At 35.4% G+C, this 13207-nt stretch overlaps 1 protein-coding gene and 1 pseudogene across 1 annotated transcript; one reads left to right on the top strand and one right to left on the bottom strand.

Annotated features, from left to right (window-relative positions):
* Positions 1 to 319: 319 nt before the first annotated feature.
* LOC111998020 (uncharacterized) lies at positions 320 to 1193 on the top strand. The gene is made up of 3 exons (XM_024030142.2): positions 320 to 497; positions 606 to 667; positions 759 to 1193. The coding sequence occupies exons 1-3, from the start codon at positions 320 to 322 to the stop codon at positions 1191 to 1193; spliced, it is 675 nt and encodes a 224-aa protein (XP_023885910.2).
* Positions 1194 to 7079: 5886 nt separating this feature from the next.
* LOC111998030 (protein BPS1, chloroplastic-like) overlaps positions 7080 to 13207 on the bottom strand; it is a 13716-nt pseudogene continuing 7588 nt past the window's right edge.

Below are 13207 nucleotides of genomic sequence, written 5' to 3'. Positions count from 1 at the left end.
GTAAGTGATTTTATCTTTCATGCTCTCTCATCTGTGCTTTTCCATGAGGCTTCATCAATCTATGGTTTTTTGTATTCAACGTTTGCGTGTGGTTTTTTTGTGTTCAACAATGTTTGTTTGTGGTTCTCTGTTGTGTTTTCCATGAGTGTAGTATGTGGGTTTCTTGATCCTTCGTGTAATGCCATTGGTTCTCTGTTGTATTTGGATATATGTGAGTCTACTTTGCATTTGTCATGTGGGCATGCCTAACTGATTATTGATATGCACCCGAACTGTTTGTTGAAATGCCTCAATATGAGTATAGGAAGTTGTAGGAAAAATGGTAAAGCAGAAGAAATCGATGGACGGTGGTGGTAAAGATGAAAGAGCTGACTGGAAAGACCCTAAGGAACTAGAAGCGTTTTGTCGGTTCTGTGTTGTGCAAGTCATGGACGGCCAGAGGAAGGCCACCAGATTTTTGTCCAAAATTGGGGTGAATGAAGTGATTCGGCAGTTGGGTGAGATGGGAAAAGTGGCGACTTGGGTGTAGATTAAAAACAAATGGGATAATCTGAGAAAAAGGTGGAAGACTTATAACAAGTGTATGGACAATGAGACTGGGTTAGGTTATGATGCTAGAACTAGGATGTTTGACGCACCTGATGAGTGGTGGAACCGAAAAATTGCGGTTAGTTCTGATCAATACATATATAATTGTGAAAAACTTTACTGTCTAAAACTATTTTCTTTTGTTCTAACTACTAGTTGTCCACATGTAGGCATGTCCCGATGCAAAAACCTTTAAAATGTATGGTTTGCCGAATCGTGACCTATTGAATATCATGTTTGGAGGCATGGTTGCAATGGGGAGAAATGCACTATGCACAAGTGGTCCAATACCAACGGAAACCAACGAAGGGTCTGGGGACTCCGCTGATAGCATAGAATTTGTTGACCCCCAATGTGAACCCGTTATGAATGTTGACGTAATGGAGGGTGAAGGTCCATCATCGTCGAGGGCAGGACCAGCAGTGAATAAGAGGAAAGGCTTGGCAACTAGTGTCCACCATTTCAAGCCAATTTCCAAGAAACCAAAAAAAAAGCGTTCGGCTACGCAAGAGATGTCAGACTCTTTGAAGAGCATCTCAAATGTTCTTGTTGAAAGATCTAGTCTAAGTGCCCGTACACCATCTGCTCCCACAGCAACTGCTTAGGTTAAAGCAATTCTGGACACGGTGTTGAGTCTTCCTAGGGTGTACTCGGGTCATTACTTTCATATGTTCAGCACCATCTATTTCATGGAAAAAGAGCAGGCTAGGCACATGTTTCAAGCAATTTCCGAAAACAAGGACATCCAATTGAAGTGGCTAGAAAAAGAGTACCAAAGGCACCCTGAATATCAATGACGTAGTGAAGGAACAATAGATTGTCTCGATAGGGTTGTGTAGGCTTGGTTTAGTAATCGAACTGTCAGTGTTGTACCTGTTGCACTATTATTTTTCTTTTCTTTTTTTATTGGTAGAAACTAATGCTTGTTATGGGTGTGTATGTAAGACAATGCTCATCACTCCTATGTGTTTGAGCTATATTTATATATGTTTGTCCAATGCTTCTTTTATCTGACCTTTTTTGTATTTTTGATGGTTATGCACTGTTATTTGTGGTAAAATTTGATGATGGTTGTTTTTTCCTTGCTTTGTGGCCAATGGTGTTTTCTACCGTTGGTGTCATTTTGCCTTTATAATCTAGCATTTCCTACATTTGATTTTTATATAGTCAATTGGCTATGTTAACTGGATTTTTATCAAATTATTGGATTCATGGTAACATTATTTGAATCTTGCAGGAGTCAAAAAGCAACTGGTTAAACGTGCTGTACAACTCCTTGTTGAGGACACTGATACAACCAAGTATTATTCTATTTGACCTTATGATTTGGTTCTTCTTCATAATTGAAAATATTAGAGTTTGTTCCACATTTACATCTAGGGTGGTGGGCTCATAGCTTGCATGTCTTACATTCCTCACATTGATTTGTGCCCTTTTAATGCTATCTTAACCCACTCACATGTGGTCTGACATTATTAGTCATGTAAGATTGATATAAGAGGCTAATTATTGATGATTTCATTTTTGAATATTGTGCTGCTATGGTTTTGAAGTAAGGAAGATGTAGGAAAACAAGGTAAGTAATAAAAAATGTGATGAAAGCCACTGGCTTCACTTATTAGCCCCAAAAAAAAAAAAAAAATCAGAAAAGATGAGCTGACCATGTTATATTTGTAAGAATTTGGAATTTAATCATGAGAATTTGTCACAATGCATTTCCAAAACCAGAACAAAGTAGCATGTTAAATAAATCTCTAGTGTATAATTTCTGAATTGCATGTACTTGTGTGACATTTATTGGATTGCTGGACAGTAGCATGGGTCATAGTTCTGACGTGGTGAAGAAGATCATGGACGCAAAAATGCCACCAACATGGTTGAGTCTAGGTCTTTAAGGATGTTGATGCAACAAGTATGTCTTGCTGCACATTTTTTGTTTAGGAGATAGACAAGAAATTTGTGGTTAACTTGTTTATAAAGATTATTCACTGACATTGAACACACAACACTATTCTTACTCAATTATTTTTACAGCTAATATTCAAGAAGTCAACTTTTCTTGCTCTTAATGCATTGGTTGCTGCATTAAAAAATTTTCAAGGGAAAACGAACAGGGTTCTGACTCATTGCTTGTACCTGTTTAGCACTGCTTAATGGTAATCTTGCAGATAATTTCACATGTGAAGGTGTCGTTGTTAATGACTTAGTTTGGCATTTTTTTTTTTTGGTTGTTTATTTGTTTATATATTGCTTTTTTAAAGATTAGCTTATTTCAGTTGTTTAACTGTGTCTGTACAATTCTTGATTCTCTTCAACTGTGCAAAACTAGATTCAGTTGCTAAACAATCACTCAACTCTTCAATCTTCATACTTGTTGCTTTGGTACCTGCTGTAACATCATCAAAATGTCTTGCTTGATTTGGCACACATTGATGCTGCCCTGGTGCACTATCTGCTGCACTAAGTTGCAGCTTAAGCTGCATCAGTGTAGTAGCTGATGCAGTTGCTACATGCTGGTGCTGCCTTGGTGCACTGTCTGCTGCACTGTGTTACAGCCTGGGCTGCACCAGTGTGGCAGCTGATGCACCTGCTGCAGAACTGGCAACTGATGCACCTGCTAAGGCATAAATCATATTTTTCTTGTTTTTAATTGTGTTTACATGTTTTTATCAGCCAGTAAGTTAGACAGCTACCTTAGACACTTATATTTTATTCTTAGACAGCTACCTTCCATGCACCTGCTGCAGAACTTTTTATTCTTAGACAGCTACCTTTTGCACTGAACAAGATTTTGGTATCATGAAGTCGTTCTCATATTCTGAATGTGGTTTAGCAGTGGTTCACCCAGTGAGACCTAGAGTAATTTATGACTTCCTACATGGTGTTAGTTATCTCAGAGTCTATATAAAGAATATCATAAATTCAAAGTGACAAAGTAGTTGAAATTTAACACTTAGATTTTTCATTTGCCTAGTTTACCCTTAATTGAACTCACTCTTAGATTCATCTGGATATCTGCTAATAGTCGCATATTCATGATCGTGTGGAAGGGCAGCATTAAGTTGGTTCTGTGAGTTGTTCATCTGAGTCCAAGATTGGTAGTGTCAAAACTTGTTGTATTGCTTCGCTATTAGTAGTTAATGGTTGTATGGTAGAACTAACTGAATTAGAATATGGGCCTTTTAAGAAAAGTAGTTAGGATAATTTTCTTCTTTGTAGTTTTAGGTTAGTTGATCGACTTTTGATGGTAGGACTAATAGTACTGCACTCACAGCCTAGAACAACATGCACATTGCTTCTCTGATGTTAAGATTATGACTTTGGGAATGACATCATACCTGCCATTTTTTAGGTGCATAATTTATGAGTTTTTTGAGCCAGATTTGAGTGTGTTCCCACCTGAAATAGGGAAAAAAATAAAGGGAAGATTTGTGTTAGCTTTGTACTATTTGCATTAATTCTTCACTCCAAATAAGAAAAAGGAAAAAAAAATCATCTCTCCAAGTAAGAATTGTGAATATTACCCATGATAGCTTCAATAAAGATAAATATCAATTTAACCACTTGTGCAAAAACATGAATGATGATGAATCACAGTGATGAAAGAGGGTGTTGAGAAAAAGGTTAGTGTGACATACAAAAAGACGTTAAAAGAACACAACTACTGTTAATTTAAAATTTTTATTTTAATATTAAAATATTAATATGATTAACAGATGACCCCTTTTCCTAACTGAAAACAAACCTACAAAAGCCTATTAGTCTAATACTAACCCAACTTACACAAAACAAGTGCTTAAAAATCAAAAAGATTCATATGTGTGGGGGAAAAAAGGATGCAAATCTAATTATAGATTGTCACATCTTACTACTTAGTTTGTAACATACTGTAATACCTGACCATTTTTCTTCCAAACATCAAAGTTTTGAAATTTCTAAAGATCATTAGCAGCCTTAATTTGACTAGCTGGTGATAATGGTCTTTTTGTGCATGAAGTTATATTGTAAATGGCCAATCAAAGATTAATTTCGTTACAGATATGACAAGTTTCATGGAATTGTGCATCTTGCTTTAGTGTTTCATGGATAAGCTGTACACAATTTTGCCTATTAATGGGTCTTGGTCTTGTAGAAGTAAGAGATAGAGTTTTGTAGGGAGTGTTTTAGGAAGTGGGGCTATTAATACTCAATACCCAGTGAGATTAATGGCAAATAATAGCAATTACTATTTGAATAAGATGTGTAACTTAGTTGAAAATTGGATAAACACCTATTTCTTTATGTTGATAAATTTTTCTCTCTTTTTTAGTCATCGAATTTAAGCTAAGACATTACTTTGAAATTGTTACATAAAACTGTAATCTCTCTCTATTTTTTGTTTTTTATTTTAATCTTTGGTGTACAGATTTCGAGGCTCTGAATTTTAAGCTCAATATATCTTTTAGATCATTGTTCAATAGCTGTAAAGCAGTGTCAAGGTATACAAAAGGATGGATTTGCTAAACGACTCATTTGATTCCCAGCACCAGTGAGTTTCTATACTCTCCCCTCTAGATGTGAATCTACAATTTTGAGAAATCTTGGATGAAATCGTGAAAGCACATGCTTAGGATTGTTAATTTATTGGTACGACCATAGTTTGAGCCTATTACTAATAAAGGTTCAATAAAATTTAACAACTTGTGCAGGGACACAAACTTCGTCCTAAGAGATGACCTTGTACTCGCAGCATATCTAGGCCGGTGTGCATGTCTAGCGTGCGTGGAGACCTATATAACCAAAGTATCACTGCATACGAATATACAAATATATATTAACTGGAAATGAGAAGAAATGTCGAAGAAATTTTAAAATGTCAAGCTATGTGTTTGGACAATTGTGTAATACACTGCGCCAGTATGGACATAACAGTACCAGAAGAGTTTGCGTGGAAAAGTCTCTGGCAATGACATTGATGGTACTTGGTCATGCTCATGGTAACAGAATGGTGCAGGAAAGATTTCAGCCATCGGGTGAGACAGTGCGTCAACATGTGGGCACAGTAGTTAAATTGTTAGCCACCGTTATGGCACTGGACATTATAAAGCCTGCTGATCGTACATTTCGGGATGTGCCAGAACATATTCAACATTCAAATCGATATTGGCCACATTTCAAGGTACTTTGTGAATTTGGTATCTTGACTTGATTTTATTCAAATTATCTTTATGGTCATACCACGTATTTCATTTCACATGGTATTTTTGTGACAATGGTTAGGGTTGCATTGGTGCAATTGGTGGGGTCCACGTCCCCGTGGTCATACCAGATGTTGAGCAGCTCCCGTACTATGGCAGGAAGGGGATCACCACAACAAATTGCATGCGCTTGTGACTTTGACATGAAATTCACATTCGCATGTGTTGGATGGGAAGGGTCAGCACATGACACGAGGATTTTTTTTTTAGCTGCCTCAATAATGAGAGTTACAACTTCCTAAAAGCTCCAGCTGATTTGTAAATTTGCAGTCTAATTACAGTATTAAAGTATCTATTAATGTAGTGAAAATGCTAATGTAATAAACGTGTTCATTTGCAGGAAAGTATTATTTGGTTGATTCAGGATACCCTATGAGGAAAGGGTTCCTTGCACCATATAAGGGGGAGAGGTACCACATTGGAGAATTTCAACCTTCTGAAGTGCTGCATCATCTAGAGGAGAGATTTAATTATCTCCATTCATCACTCTGTTCAGTCATAGAATGAACTTTTGGAGTTTGGAAGAACAAATGGAAAATTTTGAGAAATATGTCATCCCTTAAGTTAGGCACTCAAAACTTAATCATTGTTGCTACAATGACTCTTCACAATTTTGTTAGAGCACATGAGATAAACAATGACGCTGAATGTTCCAGATCTACAGAGGACACATATGGACATAGTGAGAGAGGTCATTACGATGCCGTGGCAGAAGCAATCTCAATCTTGGACGAACCTGAGATGAAACAAGTTCGTATTGATATCACAACATCGATATGTGCGGACGATAACTGATTTTTGTGAGGACCATAACTGATGGTTCAATTGTTATTCAATAATGTAAATGCATTTGTTGTTGTATTGTTGGTAAGCAGAACTGAGGGTTGTGACAAACTTGATACATCTCACATTAACTCATGGATTTGTTATGTTGTGAAGCATAAGGTTCAAGTGTTAAATCTATATCTTAGAAACTTTCAAGACACTTGATAAGCACATCCAAATTCACACAAGAGTGTTTTGTTCTTGCCATAGAGTGTTTATTTTCACAAGTAGAATTAAGGCCAATTATCACTTTCATACTAGACTGCTCTGAAGAAAATATATGATACTTTAGTGTTAAAAGATTTATTGAACACTCAAAATAGATTTCCAATGACTTGGAAAATAAATTTGCATAATAAAGGCAAAAACAAATAGTTTTTCTTCAAATAGATTGTAAAATAATCCAAATAAATGACATAATTCACAAATGTGATTTTATTTAAGTGCCATTTAGCCAGAATAATATCAAAGACAAAAGAATCTACATCAAACCCCAAACAAATTTTAGCTACCCCCAATAATTAAGATTGTACTCTTTCTACAACTTTGCAACCTAGCTTTGGGTCAGAGACAGTACCACTCTCTTAAACATTACACAGCAAAGCACCATGCCCAGTTAAAACTACATGAAAAAAGCCATCAACTTCCTTTGTAAGAAGATCTAGTCCCTGTGAAAGTCCCTTTGCTCTCCTTGCCAAATCTGAAACGGAATTTTGGAATGCTTCCACTTCAATAGGGTCCAACTAAAAGCTTGGATCATGTGATACAATTTTTTTACACTTGTATCAACTGCTTCGAGCTCTTTCAAAATTGTAAATCTTCCACTTGAATATAAATTTTTAATATCGCTATTAATGCTAATTTGCAAACCGGTAAAAGCTTGAGCCCACATATATTTGTCATCAACATTCAAATCAAACAACTTTCTTGTAAAACCATAGAAGGCTGAAGCAAAGACACTGCAGATAAATATCGTCTCTACCATAACCCCATACATAGCACGCATTAAAACCATCCATTTGGCTGAGTTTAAAATGGTGGAACAGTTTTCAACTCTAGGGTTCTTTGAACTAATATGCTGTCTCTATGCATCAAGTGAAGATCGAGCCTTGATAAACTGCTTTGAAGAGCTAGAATCCAAATTGTGCAGCACACACTGAAGCAAGAGATGGCCTTGGTTCAACTTTGAGATTTTAGAGCTAAAAGCATTGCATATATCGAGCAAATTCACACTGAATAGGTGGAAGAAGGGATGGGGTAAGTCATGTGGACGACTCATGTCAATGAAAGCCACTACACAAGAAAGTTAAAACGAGCAGGGATGACATTAGAAAAGCAGCAGAAAAACCATAAGACAAATCACCAATTTCCTGCACCATATTAAAATAATTAATACAATTGGCTCATTTTTGCATGCAGCATAAACAATTCCTTGACACAGCAGGAAAGTAATCATTTCAGCAAAGATGTTTCTACCAAAACACCTACCTATGGATAATAACTAGAACCAAACAAAATACTCAATGAATTCCATTTCCATTTCGTGGATACTAGTGCAATTATCATTCTAAATATTTTTCAGATTTTAATAACCCACCATCAGGAAACAACAACAACAACCATGCCATCTAAAAATTTATGGGTCGACTATATATGTATCCTAAACAACGTAGCCAAGATCCGCCACATGTAATCATTAGTTGATGAAAATTTAGATCTTGCACATTTCTTTTTTCTTCTCAGCAATATATATAATCAAGCTAGAACAACTCAAGCAACAAACAAAAACAAATAGTTCAAAAATTATGAACGTTTAGATATAAACCGTTGCCTCTTTAACCCTGGGCAACCCTATGTTCTCCGGTTTATCCATGTGATTCATACTCTCGGTGATTAATTAAATTCCTATCTACTTTTTTTTTTCCTTTTAGTGCAAGTACTAAACTTTGCACTGACTGGACCACATCAGATTATCGCTGCAGTGGAGATGAGACTGACACTGGAAGAGGAAGGTGTGAACAGTGGAGAGAGCAGACAATATCATACTACACAGGCTTGGAAAAGGCTACCTTTTACAATTATAAGTCCATAATTCAATTATCGTGGTATGAATAACAACTTTTACCTCACAGCACAGAAATTCCAAAAGAAATGCAGAGCTTTGAGTTAGCAACACCACTAATTACGCTGTCACCTTTCCACCAGTCAACACATAGTACCTGAATTAACAAAAGAGGCCACCATATTAACGAAAACATTAGAATCTTTGCATTAAAGAAAAAATGAAACAGAGAGGCTAAATTTATACCTTGTCCATAACCCAAAAGAAATAATCCCTTGACTTCCTACAAATCATATTCATACAACAGATCTAGATCCCATAATTTCCATTTTCACAGAGGTAGTCTCATGAACCCAGCTTTCAACCACAAAACAAAAACCAAAAAATTGAAAGAGAAGGCTTCCCTTCTCTTCTCCTACGTTTGTAACAAATTTACAGCAAATAATTTTAAAATAAAAAATGAAGATCCAAAACCCAAACCCTTTTCTTGCAAAACAAATTATATACATCAACGGCAAAAGGTTTCAACTTTCAACCATAAATCGCTTGCATCCAAACATATACCATTAGAAATTAAAACAAAATCTATAAAATCATCGAAAATAAAGAGACAGAAAATCAAAATTAAGAATAAACACATACCGAAAAAATAAAAACTCATCTAATAGTAACATCTATGAATTAGAACCCAGATTAGGCCAATCTGACCCATAAATTTCGTCTGGATGTTACCAAAAGAAAAAAAAATGTCAGCTAACAAAGTATAAAGTTCCTCTGGATTAGCTTGATCTTGATACCTAAGAATTCTTTGGGATTGTGGGGAAGAAGGAATGGGGCAGGTGGGTGTAGGCTGTGAGTTGTGTGATCCCTGTTCTGATGTGATATCCCTGTTCTGAAGGAAGAGTACATGCCGGCGTCGGACTGGGGTTGTCTTCCTCGTGAATTTCTCACCGGCGCTCTTCGCCAGCGTCGGACCGATGTAGGTGTGGAACTCTGGTGGGCGTGGAACTCTCTTGGCATAGGCACTAGCAAGGGTACAGTGAGGAGTGAATAGAGAAGGAAAGGAAAAAAAGAGATAAAATTTGGTATTTATATGCTACAGTACTTTCACCTCCACTACAGTACCCGCGTTTAGTTACTTAATCCGCGTTTTTCTAATTATTTGCTACAGTGTTTTCAGCCACAAGTTTTCAATTTCAGCAAAAATAAGTGCTATCCAAACGGACCCATAGTAATCTAACATGGGAGTTTTTTTTTTTTTTTTTTTTTTTAATTACTTAAAAATTGCTAAGAATTTCATTATGTAAATGATAATTGATGAATTTTATTCTATTATGGATCACCAAACATAACTTTAATTTGAGATACTATTCCTTTTTTTTTCTTATTTACAACAAATTAGATAATTTTTGCATATGAATTAGAGTTTAGATAAATGATAAGTTCCCTTCAATTATATATATATATATATATAGGCAGCTTTTCGGTCAACAAGCACATTTTCATTCAATAGACATATTTTCAGTCAATAGACACGTCTTCATTCAATAAGCACATTTTCGATTAACAGGTACCTTTTCGGTTAATACACTTTTTCATTCAGTAGGCATCTTTTCGGCCAACATGTACCTTTTCATTCAATAGACACTTTTTTCTGCCATTGGTCATTTTTTGGTATATCTAATATGAAGGGTTATAATCTTTCAATAGACACCTTTTGGTAGACACATTTTCATTCAATAGGTACATTTTCGGTCAATAAACACTTTTTCATTCAATAAGCACTTTTTCGGTCAATAGGCACATTTTGGTATATCCAATATGAATAGTTGTAACATTTCAATAAACACATTTTGGTATATCAAATTTGAAGGATTATGATCTTTGAATAAACACCTTTTAACATACATATTACAACCTATCTTATATATACCTATATATACAACACAAACTAAACTAAAGACGCAACATTCTATCTCTTATTCATTCTCACAAAAAACTAATAAATAAAATAACATTACTTTATTTTGCCTAACTTATAAAACTTTGTGTTATTTCTTTCAATATATATATATATATGTATATATTTTAATTTCATGCATATTTGCTTACTACTCCAACTCAAAAAATAGTGGTTTTTTTTTTTTTTTTTCATGAAATTCATTCAATAGCTATTCTAATTCACAACAATAAAATAAAATTAAAAAAAAAAAACGAATTAAGAAATGAAAGAAGCGCAAAAAATCAATGAACACAGAAAAGTTAGAGAGAGAAGTAATTGATTCGCAATTCAAAGCTAAATAGTGAGTATGCTACGAAAGAAAACCTATTAAAGAAAGAAACAAAGAAGCGCCAAATTCTTGTTGTAGAGGTGAAAATGACAATGCCATAACGCTCAAAACAACATTTCAACAGAAAAGACACACAGAAAAGTTAGAGAGAGAGAGAGAAAGATACAAACCAGCAATGAAAGCTTTGAGCAAGCCATCTCTATGGCCTTTGGTGTCACTAAAAACATCTTCCACTGTGATTTCTTTCGCTCTTTCATTTTTCCAGTTCATATCTCTCTCTCTCTCTCTCTCTCTCTCTAAACCAATCAAAGTCAAATTAAATTGTGGTTAAAACAAATTATGAAATGAATGAATAATGTGTGTGCGTGTGATATTTGTATATATACGGGGTAGGATAGGGATGGGGATTATAGTGGTTTTTTAGTGGCATAATTGGGAATTTGGGAAATGAGAGAGATGGTGCGGATTTGAATCTTGGTGGATTTGGCGGGTTAATTGGATTTGATAGGGTGACAATGAGTCAGACAGAATTACTGAAAAAGTGAATAGAAAAATGCTCTTAGGGTTTACAAAGGATTAATGTAGCGGGAAATTATTAGAGCATTTTTATTAGGTGTGTCAAATGCCAAATATATTTGGCATTTGACACACCAAACACTAAAAAATTACTCACATCAGGTGTTTTAAATGCCAAAATATTTGGCATTGATGAACAGTGCAATCTCAAATTTGAGATCACACTATTCACGAATGGTAAAACTTATATTATTTTTTTATTCAAGTGGGGCCCACTATCTTTTCTTCTTATTTTTTCTTTCTTCCCTATCTTTCTCATTCTTGCTCCAAGCCTCTAACCATTTCTCTACACTCTCTCTCCCTCTACTCAACATCTCTGCCTCCCTCTCTGTCAAAACCCAGGTTGGAACAACAAGCCAGGCCGATCTCTGTCGCAGTGGTTTCTTTTCTTTTCTTTTTTTGTGTGTGATTTGATGGTGGATTCAGCAATGGTTGTGTGGGTTATGGATTTGGCATTTTGGATTGGTGTTCAACAACGTTATGTGGGTTGTGGGTCGAAGTTTTGGGTCAGTTAGGCTGGGGTTTTAGGCGGGTGGTTGGTTGAGTTTGGTCGTTGATTGATCAGTTGGGTTGGGGTTTCAAATCACTCTCTATTTTTTTTTTTTTTTTTTGGTGGGAGATTCCTGCAGTGGTGGCTATGAGTTTGTGGTGTTGGGTCTATGCCAATGGTGGTTGTGGGTTTGTGGCGTTGGTGGCTATGGGTTTGTTGCGAGCATAAGTTTGGTAATGGGTTTATGCTGGTGGTGGCTGTCGATTTCGTAATGGGTTTGTGTAGATGGTGGTATGGTTGCGACAGTGGTTGTTGTTGGTGGCCGTAGCCCACTAGTTGTGTACTTAATTGAGGAGTTAATATATTATTTAATGTGTTGTAAATATTATTTTAATGTATACAATTTAAGAATAAAAATGTGATGTAGGAGATATTGTAAAATGATGTGCTAAAATAATAAGATAGGTTTTTTAGGGTGTCAAAATGGCATTCTTATAGAACAGCTAATGGGAATGCTCCTAGTAAACCAAAAAAAAGATGATCTTAGTAGTGAACTCAAATGAGAATTAGTAGAATTTGTCACATTAACAGTTGTGAAAAAAGTTTGTGCTTTAACATTACTTTGTGCTTAAAAGTGTGTAGCGGCCTCAAAGGTGTTTTTTTTTTTTTTTTTTTTTTTTTGGGGGGGGGGGGGGGGGCTTGTGTGAAAAAAAAAAAAAAAAAAAGGTTTTCTATGTGGATTATTGACCCTACTTCCTGTGAAGGTAATGGGTTATACAATGGGCATCACTCGAGTAATAATGGGGTGCTACTATTTGAATCTCACAACTCATACAAAGCACACCTTCAGGTGGTTGGTGTTTGTTATTGTGGATACAAAAAGTGGTTCATCCTCACTCCTCTTTGCAATCTTAATTTTTTTTTTTCCTTTTTTAATGAACTTTGCTATCATTATCTTACATAACAAATATTATAGTATATGGCTTGAATATTCTTTTTTTTTTTTCTTAAAAAAAGAAAAGAAAAGTAGTTAACAAGTGGATTTAAGGTCTAGGTTGAATTTTTAATTGAGTCAATTTACATTTTAATAAGGAGTTTAAGGTCTAGGTTGGATTTAAGGTCTACGGTTGAATTTTAA

The sequence above is a fragment of the Quercus suber genome, unplaced genomic scaffold, assembly GCF_002906115.3.
Source record: "Quercus suber isolate HL8 unplaced genomic scaffold, Cork oak 2.0 scaffold_6, whole genome shotgun sequence".
Lineage (NCBI taxonomy): Eukaryota > Viridiplantae > Streptophyta > Magnoliopsida > Fagales > Fagaceae > Quercus > Quercus suber.
The sequence above is the reverse complement of the archived record's forward strand: the minus strand, read 5'-3'. Positions and strand labels throughout refer to the sequence as shown.